This window comes from Seriola lalandi, unplaced genomic scaffold, assembly GCF_002814215.2.
Source record: "Seriola lalandi dorsalis isolate HSWRI2012SDOR001 ecotype SW California unplaced genomic scaffold, Sedor1 jcf7180002054592, whole genome shotgun sequence".
In the NCBI taxonomy this organism is placed as follows: Eukaryota; Metazoa; Chordata; class Actinopteri; order Carangiformes; family Carangidae; genus Seriola; species Seriola lalandi.
The window spans coordinates 226412-243933 of NW_019525145.1; the positions used below are offsets into that span (position 1 = coordinate 226412).

Genomic DNA, 17522 nt, shown 5'->3' on the forward strand with positions numbered 1-17522 from the left:
CCAACGCTGCAGCTGCGTTTGGTTTCCTAACTGTCCCGGTTTTGTCCCCAGCTGCGGCTCCGGTTCAGGTGTCGGCACTAAAATGTCATTTTAACCGGATCCTTTGTCTAAATAAAACATTCTGTCGCGCTGAATTGAACATCCTTAAGGAAAACAAATCACTTTGACTCAAGACAGTTGGTGCTGCAGGCGCTGTGGTGTATATTAAGTCTTGTTTGAAGGTTGTTGTGTAAAAACGAAAAAATGTGTTCTCACTTATGTGTCGTATTCCCTGCTTTGTGTTTCCATACTGATAACCTGCAGCCATGGCAACAATCTCAACAGGGTCACATGAGTAAATCCGTAAAGCTGGATGTCACTTTCATACATGTTCTAGTGACAAAAACAACGTTGAAGGTACAATTAAGGAACAAACTACACAGAATAATGCTGAAAACAACAGAAAACAATATGGCCGCCCGCAGTAAAATCATCACATCAATAATCAATCATGTTAGTATCAGTTATTACAAACATCTTTGCAAAAAACTTTTGATGTTGGCAACTTCATTCATATATTAAGAATGTAAATATATCACATACAATAGTAAATGGCTTGTTAAACGTAATTAAATAGCGTTTGTAATATTACACAATGGAGGACGCCATGAGTTTCTGCACGACTTTCTGAGGAAACAGTTTGACGTATTCATGTGTTCAAATCATAGACTGTAAATAAAAATGGACGTAGCCTCTGTGACGTCACACATACGCTTCTGAAGAGCGGTTTTGAGCAGCTCGCTCTGCTGTTGCCATCTTGGCTGCACCTGACTCCAGCCCTCGCTCTCGGCTCCGATCCAAACGTGGGCAAAGAGGAGGCGGGTGTGCGGAGCCGAGGCTTCGGTGGATGCCGGTGTTATACCTGGCAACCGTACGCTCCCGTTAGCATCGTTAGCACAGCTGGGTGACTTGCTTGAAGGCTAATGAGCAGAGTATGGCGAGCGCAGACACCGCTACCGCCTTCATATAGCACTTAAGAGAAACCACAACCTGGATCATGTTGGTTTTGGTCTTTTTGAACAACGAGAAAAACATTTAAACACGACACAAACTGATCCTCTAAAAGCTTCACGTCCTCTCTGGAGGCAGAGACAATCTGTCTTAACAGCCTCTCTTCAGAGATCCTCCAGCTGACATCATCTCTTGTTGACTTCGAAACGGCATCACGGCGATTATTTGTCATTTTCTAAAAGTAGAACGCTCAGCTGTCGACTTGTCAGGACCTGTTCACGGTCAATTTTCTCCCTCTCACGACGGCGTCTTGTTTATCTTCACTTCTGTCTGCACTGATTACATCGACCTTCACTCACGACTCTTTCACAAAGACACTGAAGCTGCTTCTTTTGCAAGACTCCATATCTGCTGAGGAACAAACCAGCTAAGCACATTTCTCCATAAAAGATTTTATGATGACGCAATATATTTGCTCTGGATACCAAACTCTTTCACAGAGAGTTGCAACTAATTTTTTTACCTCACATTGTTCCATATAAGTATAAATTAAAAAGTGATCAAGTCTAATTTGTATCTGATGTGATTTAGAAACCGTAATGTAAATGTAGTTGGTTTAAACAAAAGGTTAAAAAAGTGAAAATACAACATTTCCATTCTGTAATAAACATGTTTAATATGGGAGTAAATTATATTTCTTGTACTCAGATTGTTTTATTCTGACCCAGCTGTTCCACTGACACTAACTGGGTCGACTGTTTAACTGGGTTTTCTATGCTTATTAACATTATGTAGAAACATGTTTTCATCTCAGCTGCAGTGGGAAACATGATGCTGCAGCGGCGGCGGCGGCGGCGGCGGCATCCCTCTCATTAAACACATTTCAAGTGTTTAATGAAGCTGGGAAACATTTCTGCTGATGATACATTTAAAAAAAACAAAAACATCTCGGTCATAACACAGAAAAACACACAGTTGGCGGCGAGATCGGGACAATTTTCCTGTAAAGAAGCAGAAAAACTAAAAACAAAAGATCTGGACAGGAACAACAGAAAAGTGTCTCTTTATTATTCTATTGTCCTGCTCTGTGATTTCCGTCTGAACGTCCCGTCGCCTCGTCTCTCCAGAACCAGATCCGTCTCGTCCTGATGCAGAGAACGATATCAAGTCCAGAACAGCGTCTAAAAATCCCTCTACTGGTCCATCGGCTGCGGGACAGCTAACGAGCTGATGAAGGCGTTGTAGTGCTGCTGGTGGCAGCGCTTGTACTCGTTGATCTTCCTCTTGATCTGTTTGGGGGTGTCCTGGTAGTAGTTCTTCTCGTCTCTGGCCATCGCCTGAAACGACAGGAGGGTCGGTTAGAACCAGATGTTGGACGCTCACTACCAGCTGAGACAGGTTCCTACGTCCTTGTGACAAAAATTAAATGTGCAAAATCCAGAAACCATTTTCAACCAAGACTGATAATTGATTAAAAAAAAATGCTAGCGCCCCCACGTGGCTGTAATTCTCATTAAATACCAGAAAACCACACGAGATTACTGTGTTATTACTCACATCGTTTATTCTGAGTGTAACCGGTCGCCATCTTGGCTACGTAGCAGAAGGGGAGGGGCCACCAACGTATTTTCAAACAACAATCGCAGTCTGTGTTGTGTCGTCATTCCCGGTGAGTGCACAGCAGCGGAGCCGGATATAAGACGACACCACCCTGTTCAAATTAATGAACTACACCAGTTTGTCCTGAGGGTGGCGCCAGAGCTACACTGTTCTACGGTGGCCTTTTGGGACATCTGAGGCCCCGCCCACACGTATGTGGATATTTTTATGCCTCCGTGCCGACGACAGTCAGAGCCGGAGACATATTGTTTTCAGGTTGTACGTCTGAGATCTCAGGAACACCTTGATGGAACTTCTTCAAATTTGGCACAAACGTTCACTCGGACTCAAGCATGAACTGATTAGATTTTAGAGGTCAAAGGTCGAAAGTTATCTAGGTGGGAGCATGTGTCTCTTTATCTGCTCTGAACTTCTGTAAATGAAAAAACCTTAAATCTGCTGTTTGAGAATAAAAACTGACTCCATTTTGAGCGTGATGTTGTGTTGACCACAAAACGCTGCAAAAATGCATTTTAGAGGGCGGTTATATAATGGCATTTAAAAGTGCACACACACACACACACACACACACACACACACACACACACACACACTCTCCTCACTAACTGATTCGGACTTGGCGGTTCTCCCAGTGATGACTCCCATTTAAACCAACTGTTGAAAATCCATTTGAATGAGGCACTTTTCTGATAAATGATCGGGTCATTTAAAATTCTAGTAAAAAGAAAAAGAAAAGAAAAAGACAGTGTGTCCCTTCAATCTAAAGTCATGAGAGAAATGCTAATCAGCAGCTACGACAGAATATCACGGAGCTGAAACTTAGAGGCAACCAAACAGAGGACATCGTTATCATCGGCTGCACCACAGATAAAAATATTCAACTGACAAATTAAGTTTCCTCCGCAGCTACTGAGCACGTCCAGGAGAGAGAAGCTCTTAGACCTTGGCAGCCGGCCCTCATATCTCAGGTGTCAGAGTGTCCTTGAACGCACCAACAGGGAAACTTTTCCTAAACAGTTCTCCAGCACTGTCCCGCAGGTGAATATCTAATATCGGACATTGTTCAGTTTGATGCTGTATGTAAACTGCAGCAGGTGATAACAGAGCGTCAAGCTCACTTTCAGCCTGCTAATGATGCTAATGGTGCTAATGATGCTAATGGTGCTAATGATGCTCTCCCATGTGGACCTCCTCAGCTGAATGTGAATTAATTCACTCGACTGGCTGCACACAAGCATTATCTGTTTGTTTTTTTCCAACATTTTGATGTGTTGTTTTAAATGAAAGAATGAATGAATGAATGAATGTTAGCATGGATCACTCACTCACCTCAGTCTTAAAGGTGTAATTCAACATTTTGGGAAATATGTTAATTCACTTTCTTGCAGGAAGTGAGACGAGGCGATCGATACCTCTGTCATGTCTGCGATAATATCAAGTTACCTAGCTTAGCTTAGCTTAGCATAAAGACTAGAAAGGGGGGAAACAGCTAGCTTAGCCTCTGCTCGAAGGGAAATACATCCACCGACCAGCATCTCTGAATATCACTGAATATCACTGATTACATGTTACATCTTGTCAGTTTAATCCAGAGAAAAACAACAACATTTTGGCTCCTTTTAACAACTCTGCTTCAACCGATTCAACGTTCAGCTCAAATCTGTCTGACACTTACTGTGCTCAATAAATACTTGGCTAAATAATGAAAACGGTCACGTTATCTCCGAGCTGTGTTACCGTAGAAACGTCACTCAGGACACATTCAAGCTTGGGTCGGAGCTCTTACCTTGTAGTCGTCGCTGTGTTCTCGGATCATGTACTGAACGTACTCGATCAGGTCGGACGATAACGTCTTGGTGTCTTTCTCAGGTCGACTGGCCGTCTCCTCCAGCTCTGCTCAGAACCACACAAAGAAAAACAAAAACAGGACATTAACCAAATCCTTCAAAGATTAATTACATTTCTATCTTGGTGGCTTTTAATGATTAACTGGACTTTTTATTCCTCCGCGTCGGCGACAGCCTTGTTGTTGATGGACACGATATCTCAGAAACTTGAAGGACCTTATTTAAATTTGGCACAAACAGTCACTAGGATTCAAGGATGAACTCGTTACATTTTGATGGCTAAAGGTCAAAGGTCAAGGTCACTGTTACCTCACAAAACATGATTTTGGCCTCATGAACCCAATATCTCCAGAACTCCTCAAGGAAATCCCTTCAAATTTGGCACAAACTTTCACTTGGACTCAAGGACAAACTGATAAGTTTCTGGTGGTCAAAGGTCAAGGTCGTGGTGACCTCATTAAAGACTTTTTAGCCATTACTCAAGACGTCAACAGGGTAAACAGGGATGTGACCTGAAACTACCCTGAATCTTTGTAATGTGAAAGTCTTTTATGATCTTTCACATCGTCATTCAGCGCCATTATCCAGAGAAACTGCTGCTGAAGGCCGACTCCTCTGAGCTTCTGTGCACAGTAACAAAAACACTCTGCTCTCATTCATATTGGTGTAAATAAGCTGCAATCACTCCGAAGTGTCCACACGAATGAAGAGAGAAGAGCCGTGGAAGTGGTTTATAAAAAAAATAAAAAAAAGGAGACCAACAAGAGTCTTGACTTTAAACACAGACTTCACCTTCACTTCGCCTCAGTGGAATCACTCAACACGACGACAGACTTGCACTTTAACTCTGACACACAACTTTGTGACGTTAATGACAATATAAATAATAATGATGGTAAAAACACATTAATGGTAATGGGGAGTGCCTTCATCACTGTGAACACACACATTTTGACTCAGTCCCACACACACCGTCCTGCTGCCAGAAATACTAGAGCATCCAACGTGGATTAAACTGCAGCTGAAAATAGTCCCCGACACATGCTCCGTTTCCTCCTGCTTGTTTGTTTTGGGATTTCAGCTCTTTTTACTATATTTAAAACCATGAGTCAGAGAGAAAAGGTAGAGGCTCATTCACATCAGCTGCCGTACAGTCAGCAGAGAGGTGAGTCTGCGGAGGGAAAGCATGATGTCGGGTTCATGGGGCTCTGGAGAGTCATGAAGGTTTGTCCAAACACTCGATTTGTAGCTAGGTGCTTCCTGAATCATATTTAACCGATTCATCTGTAACTGAAACAACACGCCCACGGCAACGAGCCACATGTCATATTTTAATATTGCGGATTAAAACACTTGTAGCAGTGACAGTGTTTACATAGAGTTCGGGTGAAGTGCATACAGTCACTAAATCACCACTTATCTTATCCAGGGTGTGTAAATATATTTTGATATGAAACATTCTGGTGTGACCGGGTTTAGCCCGACTCTGCCCTGTTCAATCAGGCTCTCGCCCGATCCGACCTAGGCGCAGACTTCTAGTGCAAAACAAAGAACAAAAGAAAGTCGAGTGAAGGAGAAAAAAGAAATGACTTACGGTTGAGAACGTAGGGTTTGGTGACGATGTTGACGGGAGCTTTCGTCTGTTTGTCTTCTCCGAGGAGCTGCACGTAAACAAAAACACATAATGAGCAACAATGGAGGTCAGGTCGTCAGCCGGTGTGTTTCTGGGTTAATCCGTCAGGACGGAGGATTTTAAACATGTTTGTTTAACATCGACTGTCCATCTTCTTCTCTAATGTGACATGACGGGTATGGTGTGTGTGTGTGTGTGTGTGTGTGTGTGTGTGTGTGTGTGTGTGTGGGGGGTTTTCCAGCACTGATGGAACTTCCTGAGCCCAGAGGCGGCGTAAAAATAATTCCTGATTTATGGGTCTCTCATTGTTGTATGTTGATGAAGTGAAACCTTGTGTGAAGCTGCTGGAAAACAAGCTGCAGCCCACAAGACAAGATTAACTTTAATTAACCCCAGGGAGAAAGTGAGCAAACAGAGAGCGCCATTGAAGAACAACAAAAAAAACGAATTCACCATTAAAAAATAAAAATAAAAAACATCCGTATGAGTTACAATGCATCAGCAAATTAAATATCGAATAAAAGCTGTGAAGTGTCTACACTCAGGAATTACCATCATTGTGGGATATTTGCTCCTGACGCTGCAAATACATTCATTTAAATTTCATTTATTTCTGTTCAATCCATTCTTAAAGAGTCAGTTTTATACATATTTGTTTTGAAAACCAGTTGTAGACATTTAATGGTTCTTTAACTGAAGTGGTTTCATCGTCAACGCTCTGTTGCCCCCTTCTGGCACAAACCAACAACTACAGGATATGAACACAAGCGTTTTAAAATCCTAATCAGATGGATACATTTATTACTTAAAATAACAAGAGTTTTAATTTAACAATTTCCTCAAATTCTCTGAAGCGGAAGTTGGAGACTTCAGCAGAGAGACAACACAATCATTCAGCTGCTGATCTGATGCATCCATCAGCACAGACAGACACAGAAATACATCCTGGGTGATCCAGATTTGTATTTTCTATTTTTTCTGTTTTAAAAGGCATGCATGGAAAAATACTGGAAGAACATAATTCCAAATAAAGAGCTTAACTTAGAGAATAGACTGTGACAGAAAAAGATTAGCCTGAGGCAAAGGCTGGGACATTTATTTATGAGACAAAAATATGTGGTGTTCTGAAAACTGAGTCGCAAATATCTGAACCGATGACTGCAGCGTCTTTCAGTTCGTTTCCACGCCAGGACATTTGCTGCAACTGTCCTGTTTATATCTACACCATCAATAAAGAGGTTAAAAAAAAATGCCACAAAAATATTATTTAAATAACTAAATGAAAATGTAAAACAAAGTGTAAAACTGCCCAGAGCTAAAATCAGACGTGTTCAGGGACATGTGATAAATGTAACACAACAACAGTGTCATTAACTGCTGGATCTGAAATATGACAGTCTGGAATTATTTAATAAATGGACCAATTCATGTGGTGAGAGCTTGTATATGTTTTTGTTTTTACAGTCTACAGAAACAGGAGTTATCTATGATTTTAGTCCCATGATCAGCTGCAAATCCCAATCTGATCACGACAACAGTCATTTAAAACTGAATCTCCATCTTCTCAAGGGGGGGGGGAACAGAATCTGAGCCAAACCCAGAGCGATCACTTACTCTCTGTTTCTTTATTGGCAGAGTCCGGTTTGGATCGAACGCCAGACCCATCTCCTGCAGGTTCCTGGCCATGGACTTGTTGTCGTCCCACGCATTTCGAATCTGTGAACTGAGAGAAGAAGGAACAAACTGTCAAAGTTACATCTAAAATAAAAATGGGCCTAAAAATTACACCTTGTGTTAGTGATTGTTTCTTTCAAGATAAAAAACAAACACCTCCTGAGTTTAACACTTTACATTCCTGTTATTAAAGTCACACTAACATTTATAGCTGTTTTGTTTATACCTGTTATGTGTAACAACTGGATATATTATTTGACTTTTTAAAAAACATATATCTTAGTCATCTGTGGCTCAAGGACTGTGTTGTATAAAATGCTAATATGCATACAGTATTTACTGCCTTGATTAATGTTTTGCACCTCGGTCCCAGAGACAAACATTCAGCCCTGTACATCAGAGATATTCACGGTTTCAAATCATTTCAAAAGAAGCCTGATGATTAACTCATAAAGAAAATAAATCTCCTCCTCTCAGTAATCAGACCATTGTGTTGTGGAGTCGATCTGCACAGTTTCTTGTGTATTCGCAGCTGAACTTGAGTCACGGCCTTGGATTCATTTCCGCTCCAGGTGGGCAGCGACTCAATGAAACAATTGAAGGATTTAAGCGACGTGGATATCCGCAGTGAGCACACACACATCCCGACGACTACTGACCCCCCCCCCCCCCCCCCCCCCCGAGACAACCCTGCAGACCACTACAATAGGAAAGCATGGCATCCACTTGTCCTCCAGCCTGTAGACCGCCACAGTTTGACGCATGAACCCATCATTCAGATGAATTATGAATTTAACTACTTTGTTATCTTTGTTTTACTTTTTACAGAAATCATCATCTCGAAGATGATGGAGCAGCAGCTTCACCCACACCTTACTTCAGCTAGGATGGTGGTCGAGATAATGACCTGAACCTAATGTCTGATGTTCACCAACACTGAATAACACTGATCAAAATATTTCAACAAATTCCTTTCATATTAGTCGCTTTCATTCCTCTGTGCCTCATCAATAGCCAATATAGATTATTAGCTCACGGTGAAACGGTCGTGGGATAATACTTGTTTTTGTGACTTATTTATCTAGTGTTTATTAAGTTAAACCTCAGGTAAACCAGGTCTAAAGCAGGTTTAAGTTAACCTCAGGTAAACCAGGTCTAAAACAGGTTTAAGTTAAACCTCAGGTAAACCAGGTCTAAAGCAGGTTTAAGTTAACCTCAGGTAAACCAGGTCTAAAACAGGTTTAAGTTAAACCTCAGGTAAACCAGGTCTAAAGCAGGTTTAAGTTAACCTCAGGTAAACCAGGTCTAAAACAGGTTTAAGTTAAACCTCAGGTAAACCAGGTGTGAGACATGTTTAGGTCAACCTCAGGTAAACCAGGTCTGAAGCAGGTTTAAGTTAAACCTCAGGTAAACCAGGTCTGAAGCAGGTTTAAGTTAAACCTCTGTTAAACCAGGTGTGAGACATGTTTAGGTCAACCTCAGGTAAACCAGGTCTGAAGCAGGTTTAAGTTAAACCTCAGGTAAACCAGGTCTGAAGCAGGTTTAAGTTAAACCTCTGTTAAACCAGGTGTGAGACATGTTTAGGTCAACCTCAGGTAAACCAGGTCTAAAGCAGGTTTAGGTTAAACCTCAGAAACAGTGACCTCTCGAGGACCCAGCGGGGGGGTTTAAGTGATCACGTGACTTTGACCCACAGGTATAAACTCGTCCTAACCGTTAAACTGAAACCAGCCTTGTGTTTCTCATGGTTCCAACATGCCCAGCGTTAACCAACATTAGCTAACATTAGCTAACATTAGCTAACATGCTAGCGAACCGTTCCGTGCTCCACTTACTCTTCTATCCTCGGCTTATATTTCTTGATGAACTTCTTCTTCATCTTCTTCCGGTCTTTGTTGTAGTCGAACTTCTTCCTCTTACTCGACTGCTTGGTTTTCGGCATGTTTGTGTTTGTCTCTGTTTTCTTGTCACAGCGGAGGTTTGTTGGTCTGAGAGGGAAGCAACGTGCAGCAGCAGCAGCAACAGGAAGCACGTGTTTGTTTTGTTCCGGTCATGTGACTACAGACCACGCCCCGTTTTTTTTACCTTTGACCTTTCGGGCTTTTTTTTTCTTTAATCGTTTTGTTTTAAGTTTACGTTTTTATTTTATTTACACACATATAATAGAAATGTATGTTGCTACATATTAGTAATGAAATTTGTTATTACATGAAAATTGAGGGTTTTGGTTTTGGACGGTTGGTCAAGAACAAAACAAACAAAAAAAACAAGATGTTTAAATATTGGCAGATAAAAAATAGTTATTTGATGTATAGATGAGAAGTGTGCTTCATTAAAACTGTATTTTAGTGTTTGAACAAAAAATCTTTTTACATATATCCAAGCTGAAAACTTTTGTGTTTGCCACTGACCTCTAATTAAATTAAATTTGGGACTGTTTATTCATATTTTGTTCTGTGTTGTAACGTATTCTCCTGTTTATTCTGTTTTATTCAGTTTTATCTTATCTACCATTTCACTTCTATCTTACTAAGTCTTGTTAATCAGATGTTCTGAACAAATTAAAAACAGTAACAAAAACAGACACACTAAAAAGATATTAAATGATAAAAACACTAATAGGAAAACCTCTAAAGTCTTTATATAGGTTTACATCAGAGTTACTTTGAGTTTCAGTGACAGCTTTGATTTAATGGGGCTGCTGAGTCAAGGGCTGGAAACAGCTGCAACTGCTGCTTTTATCCTCTAGATGTCAGACTGGGTAAAAAAAAAAAAAGTATGTCAAAAGCTTCAGATTTTCAAATTTTGGAGTTAAGTGAAAGATAAAATATCATTTTTTTTACCTACTCTTAACCTTCAAAATAAGAGCTGTTCATCAAATTTCTTTTGACTTTAAAAGCTCCAGACTGCATTAGAGCTCCACAGGTCTCTGAAGCCTGTTTAGGTCTTTTTCTGCATATTGAATGTTTGAACAACAGCAGCAACGTTTACTTTTCTTTGTCTCTTTTCCAGTCAATTTCAAATCCAAATTCTATTCTCAAATTCTTATTCATGAATTGATAAAGGTATTTCTCAGTGGTATATTTTATTGCTGTTTTTGTAAATCCATTTTTAAATCTTAAGTATTTATTGATGGATTAATCATTCATTTGTAAATTCTTTTTACAATTCCTGTTTTTGATGTTTATTAGAATATGAAATTAAAGAAATACTTTATTACTTTTCCTGTGACGCCCCTGGTCCTCCATAGTCCTCTACCTGTTCAGAGGCAGATATTTCCCCCAGGAGGTGGTGGAGACCAAATGCAGAGCTAAAGGAGAGAAAATACTGGACTGAGATTCACCAGGTGACACGAACACCACAACACATGAATCGTCATGTTGCTCTGTGACTGCTGGATATGGAAAGTAACATGTTGGATTACTTAATCACTGCCAGCGAGTACAGGTTTACTTGATGTTAGATAATGTTCTTCAGTTGTTTATGTTTGCATAATACACCTTTTAGTCTTTGACGTCCAGGGGATTCGAGGGAAGATGAGGATTATTTCCAAATGGAAGTTTGGTCCAGAGAGTGAGTTCTGAAAGCCACATCCAGGGGAAGCAATCAGTGAGTGACAAGTACTGATCAATAACGCTATCAACCCCCCTCCTGCTTGATATGAGCTGCTGTCGTCAGTGTACATGACAAAACAGTAAAAGTCTTTCTTAATGTAGCTTTAATGCACCGTGGTGCTTTCATTGATCCATGCAGGGAAAGATGAGCCACAGAGAGCTGCAGCTCTGGAGTCAGTAATCCATTGATTTTTGTATTTGTAACAGTGCATCAATCTGATGCATCTGATTGATACATCCACGGACACCAAACCCTTTTTGACCAATAAGAGGAGTTGTATTTCAGTCGTAGTGTATTGATTTAAATATTTTGACCTACGTCATTGTGAATCACAAATGAAGCTGATGGGAATATTTTTTAATAGCTACATAATTAGCGCATCAATCAATTATAGGGAAGGCAGAGAAATCACAGTACATGGAGTCAACCTCATTACTGTGGAACCGTTTGGTAAATCTTAATCTCAAACATTAAGATCAGAAAATATGAAAAACAAAAATGTAATGCATTTAATTTCTTCATTGTAAATCACTTTAAGCTGCATTTCTTGATTAAAAGATGTTATGCACATAAAGTGTATAATCATTATTAATAATAAATAATGACATGTTTTATAAATGTTATAAATAAATATAATGAATTTAATAAAGTTACATTACTATTTTACTATAAATAAAACATGCTCCGAGGTTACTCATGAAACAAAAACTTCATTAGAGCTGTAGTTCTTTTTCATTTAATCTTTCAAAATGTACATAATTAATGTCCAGAAGAGCAGCCAAGAAAATGTTCATTTAAATTAGAAAAACGTGGACATAAAAATCCCAGTACTATTATATTTTAACAGATAAAATACACTGTGTAACCAAGGCTGGTGGAGGAGAGAGTATCTTGATAATGTGAGCAGAGTGAGAGGTCTGTCTGTGGTGTCTGCCTCATGTTGCGTTTACGTGTTAAATTTCGAACAGAGTGTGACGTCCGTGTTTCTCCCCTCCTCTCTGACAGCAGCTCCAGGGCGGAGAGATGAAGGGAGGAGGAGGAGACAGAGGAGGAGAAAGCGGAGAGGAGGGGTGCGGACTGTCACCGGACAGCACTGAACGAGAAGCACAAACGGGGAGTTGAATTTGTCCTCCTTGGCTGGGCGGTGGGAGGAGGCGGTGGACGGTGTTTAGGGAGGATAAACTGAGATTGAAGCCGCCGCGGGGGACCAGGAGCTCGGTCTGCTGCTGCTACTGTAACCCCAGACGGCATCAACATGGAGCTGGAGAACATCGTGGCCAACACGGTGCTGCTGAAAGCACGGGAAGGTAAGGATGGAGATGGCGGTTTGACAGCTCCTCTCCCCCCCCCCGGTACCGTACCTACGACACGGCGGCGGTCCAACGGCAGGAGGGATGCCCCGGACAACGAGTGATAGAAACTGTTACTGCACTTCCTGTTGGCCGGTGATCAAATCTTTTGATGCTGCGGCTCGATACGAACAGGACGTTACCCTAAAATAAAATATGCGCCGGACTCCATTAACAACTTAAACGATTTGAAGTTTCCTGGCTTTTTCGCGGGTTTACGTAGATGTTATTAACGGGCCGACACTCGTGCCCAACTCCTTAACAAATAGCGGTCAATTCGGCGTGGAACTGTTTTTACTTTATACCTTAATTACACAAAATATCAGCTTTCCTTGTTCACGGTAAACTGTCGGTAACTGTTAGAATACGCTAACCGCCTCCGTAGGGAGTCCCGCTGAGAGAAGGCGGCGGTGACGCCAAGCTAGCAGTTTGTCGTACTTTTAATATTAACTGAAATGAACTTCTGTTTACTAATGTATGCCGAATTAAAGAGTGGGTCCCGGAGACCTGTAAAACGTTACCCGCATTGTTGTGTGCTGTGAACGCACGCGGATGAAACGAAAGGGCGCGTAAAATTCACACATTTTCAAAACGAGTTTGGCGTGGCACGCAGAAACGCGAAGTACGAGGTCCGGAAAGAGGTTTCAACTGAAATGTGGCTGCAGCGACACATCGGGTTTCCCTTTGCTGATGTTGCAGCATCGTCCTGTGCGTTTGCGAAACAGGATGTTGAGGCAGAGCAGCTGTGTTGTACTGAAGGTTTGTACTTGCACAGGATTGCACTTTATGATTTTAATGTCTTTTTTTTTTTTTTTTTTTTTTAAATGGCTTTTATGTGCCAAGCAGTCTCGATTTCCTGGAACTTCTGCCCTGACACCTGCGGGGTCGTTAAGTCACTCACAGGTTAATAGGTCAGATACATGTGAAAGATACAAAATATACCACAACAAATTCACATTTCCAGCACTTGCATGGTTAAACTATAAACAGACGTCTTATTGTGAAGGATGCATACATCATCAGAGCCCTTTGTTATTGTTGTGAGATCAGGAGACAAAGGTTGTGGTGACTCAGTGCCAACATAATCCTAAAGCCGTCTGCAGAGGGACACGAGAAGATGAGTTGTCATGATCCCTCACTGTGAGCTTATCTGCTCAATTCAGCTTATCTGCTGCGCTACTCCAGCCTCTCTGTGTTGGCACCCATCTGCCCAGCTCAAGTGCCACTGAGCAAGGCAGTGCCAGACAGGCATTGACCTCTGACCTCTCCGGAGCCTCGAAAAGACTCTCTTTTATGCAAGTGGATCAGGTGTAAACACACACACACACACCTCAGAGCCTCAGTTTAAAGGAAATTCTGGGCATTTCTCATTTTCTCTTTTTAAGCCTGTTAAAGGAGAAATTCCCCAGATTTTACACACAAAGTTCAATCTGCTCGTCACAAGTGTTTCTCCTCAATCTGTGAAAAAGCTGATTTTATCATGACAGCTGTCCTGGCGTCGTTAAAATTCGTTACAGAAGCTGGACTTGAGGAGGCAGGGCGGCTCCGATAAAAAGCTTTATTCATTTCCATAATGAAAATCATGGGGCGTTTTATTTGCTCGACACACAGTACGAACTAAAAGTCCCTTGTTAATGCTGCAACTAATGATTGTTTCCATTATTGATTGATCTGCATATCATTTTCTCTGTTAATCTATTAGTTTGTTTTGTCTATAAAATGGTAAATGTTAATTTGATCAACAGTCCAAAACCTAAAGATATTCAAATTACTATTACATATAACAAAAATATGAAAATCTCACATGTGAAGAGCTGAATCCTGAGAATATTTGTCATTTTGCTTGAGTTGCAGATAATTCTTTAATCGATTAATCAACTAATCGTTGCAGCTGTACCTCCATGAGGGTCATCGTGGAATAAAGTCAAAGGTTTGTCAGGCGGTGTTTAATATTTGGTTAAATATCTCGGCTCCTGTTGCTTCGGTTGTTGTGAGTCCGCCAACATGATGAATCTGCAGCAGTAAAATGTGCTGGATCACAATTTGCTTATACTTCACATTACCGCTGACCGTTTTCCGCAGCGTGCCCTTTGCTCTCCGATTTCCGACCTTCTAGGAAGCAATTAGTGGCCGTTAATTTAAAAATCAAATTGTCGTGCGTCGTGAAAGTTGTTTGAAAGCCATTTGCAGAGAGACACGAGAAGATGGTTGTCACGATTCTCTCTGTGTTATTAGTCACAATTAACTGAACTTGTGCCACAACTAATGAGTCGAGGCAGTGGACGGTGAACTTTCACCTCTGGTTTGTTGGTGGAAATAGTCGTGACTTAAAAGAAGAAGGAAGAAAAGGATGTCTGCAAGAAGGGAAATGGGAATAGAATAGGAATAAAGGTCATTAATAGATGGTGTTTTAAAATTTTAGGGTGGAGTTTCCCTTTAAAGCTGTGGATGTCTGCAGGGAAAGAGGAAACAGTCTGAACTTCAGTGACCAAAACCCATGAGTTGTTTACACCAGTGATGCTCAGCTGAGGTGAAGGATGAGAAAGGCAACAGGTGTCATTGTGGAGATCTTCGTTTGGACAGAGCGCTCACTCTGCTGCTGCATTTAAGGCTTTTTGCGTCGGTTCCTGCGGACAGAGACGTGTGAGACGTTCTCCAGCAGGGTTAATGAAGTTCATGTGTGATTGTTCCGTTTAAAGAATATCAACTCTTACGACTCTCCGATCGTTTCAGTAAAAGGTTGAACCCAAATAACTCGCTCTTTTACTTTCAATAGGTTACTCACTTTACCTCTTGACTAATTCTATTTGTTTGAGCAGATGTGCAGCTGCAGACTCGTGTTTCTTGTGTCGGACGAGGTGGACGTGCTGCGTTCATTCATAAAATGTTAGGGAGAGTTTTCAGAACAAGCGGCTGATTATAGACAAGGAGGGTTGAACCACAGAACTCTAGTTCTTGGTGGTTTAATTCAATTTTTATCAGACTTTTATTGAGCTGTAGTTCTGTTTGGTCTCATTGATGGAGCTGGGTTTGAAATCAGAATCAAAGCTTAGGTGCTGATACTGAAATTTTGGTTATTTTACTCTAAGAAATTTAAACCTTTTTCTGCAAAACCTTTTTGTTTTATTTACAAAAGAAGCCAAAGTTCTGAAAAGTTAAAGTAAATTTTTAAAGCGCCATCCTGTCTGAAGGTCTGTGTCCATGTGTAGTGTGATTATAGATCAGCTCTAGCTTCTATATTAATACTGTGAAAGTATCAAAGCCTCAGTCCACAGAGAAATGCACACAGCCTGTATTCAGAAACTGAGCCTTAAAACCAGCCGTCAGGACTTCTGGAACTTTGTGATGTCACAACAAAGTCACGGTAAAATATGCACTTTTTAAAGCAAATATTCCCGTTTCCATTGTGTAAATATACTTTATATATTATGTTATTGTGGCGCCAAATGATACAGAAGTGTCTGGAAAACCAAATGAACATGAGCCAAAGTCCGTCATTCAAAGTGATTAGATGCAAATGATACAGTGACCATGTCGTGTTGTTTTTGTAACCCTCAATTCACCAACTCTTCAGATGATGATGATGATGAACGCACCCTGATATAGAAATCACATTAAGTTCAAATTAAATAGAATTGAATTACATGTTTTAATGAATTATTTGGTACATTTAGTATATTTGTATTTACAATTTGCCAAATATGTAAATTAACAACATCTTCGTTACATTAGTAGGAACCATAATCACAGTTATATTTCCTTTGAAACATATTTGCTGGTGCAGTTTAGTTGTTCCTAGAACACACTCGCAGGTTGTGAACATGGGAATCTTTCCCGTTGTTTCCATCCATCCTACACGAACTTGAACGCAGCGTGACACACAAGATGTTCTCAGTGATGCAAAACACAAGAATCATCGTCTTGTCTCTTTTTGGAAATGACGGGATATTTCAAGTTTACGAAATTAGTAAGTTACTGGTTTAGTTCTCTGAATATATTTATTTTCAGGTTTGTCATTGTTTTCAAAATATGTGATAAAAAGTTGCGTAAAAGTCTTTGTTAGTCGGTTCTGATAGTTGAATAGATATTTTAGATTATTATTTTAGATCTAGAACCATCCAGATTTCCTGTGGCTACTTCACAATAAAAGTCATTGTTCTCCCTGGAAAGCCCCTTGTTCTTATAGGCAGCGATTGCAAATTGTAAATATCGGAAATTCTTTGAACGCAGCATAACTGATAACAATGTTATAGTCATCGTTTATCTTGTCAGGAAGTTTGACAATGACCACATTTGTTATTCGGCGGGTTTTCCTTTTCTGGTTTGTCATAATTTCCAACATTATCTTGTTGAGTAAATGTTTGTTATGTTGTCATTTCCATTTAGACGTCAGCAGCTTGAAACTTTGACGTATCTTGTCCGCTGTTTTTTTAAAATTTTATCTACTTCAAAACACTGTGTATTCGCATTGACCTTCTCGTATAATCTAGGAAAAATATTATTATGTAAAGCTTCAGAAAATGTCCTACTTCACAATAAAAGACACTGTCTACCCTGGAATGCTTTTAACATGAAAGGCAGCTGCAGGAAGAGTCTCTCTGTGTAGTTTTAGGAGCTGAATTCATCCTCGGGCCTTTAACCATCACGATCAGGGGACACCGTGCAGTGGAGAGGGAAGACCTCCGGTGGGGTGAAGTGATTGGGGGTCCGGTGCAGCGGCAGAAATAGATTCGTTAATGGACGTCGTGACCGGGCGCTGGAAGGACTTAATGACAAACAGAGCTGATTGCAGCG

At 40.6% G+C, this 17522-nt stretch overlaps 2 protein-coding genes across 2 annotated transcripts in view; one reads left to right on the forward strand and one right to left on the reverse strand.

Annotated features, from left to right (window-relative positions):
* Positions 1-1640: 1640 nt before the first annotated feature.
* On the reverse strand, positions 1641-9794 carry nop16 (NOP16 nucleolar protein homolog (yeast)). Its single transcript, XM_023419246.2, has 5 exons — positions 9600-9794; positions 7705-7813; positions 6052-6118; positions 4397-4503; positions 1641-2327 (listed from the first exon to the last, which is right to left on the reverse strand). Exons 1-5 carry the CDS (start codon positions 9704-9706, stop codon positions 2184-2186), a joined length of 534 nt encoding a protein of 177 aa, XP_023275014.1. The 5' UTR covers positions 9707-9794; the 3' UTR covers positions 1641-2183.
* A 2684-nt stretch (positions 9795-12478) lies between these two features.
* The window catches only part of grk6 (G protein-coupled receptor kinase 6), a 49023-nt gene continuing 43979 nt past the window's right edge, over positions 12479-17522 (forward strand). The window contains exon 1 of the mRNA XM_023419244.2: positions 12479-12686. Within this exon, the coding sequence (XP_023275012.1) occupies positions 12635-12686 (52 nt within the window). The 5' untranslated portion in view covers positions 12479-12634. The remainder of the gene's footprint in view (positions 12687-17522) is intronic.

Coding starts and splice junctions, on each gene's coding strand:
- nop16 (XM_023419246.2), bottom strand. CDS start 9,706: ATGCCGAAAACCAAGCAGTCGAGTAAGAGGAAGAAGTTCGACTACAAC. Junction 7,814..9,599: donor TATAAGCCGAGGATAGAAGA/GTAAGTGGAGCA, acceptor TTCTTCTCTCAG/TTCACAGATTCGAAATGCGT. Junction 4,504..6,051: donor CAAACCCTACGTTCTCAACC/GTAAGTCATTTC, acceptor GGTTCTGAGCAG/AGCTGGAGGAGACGGCCAGT.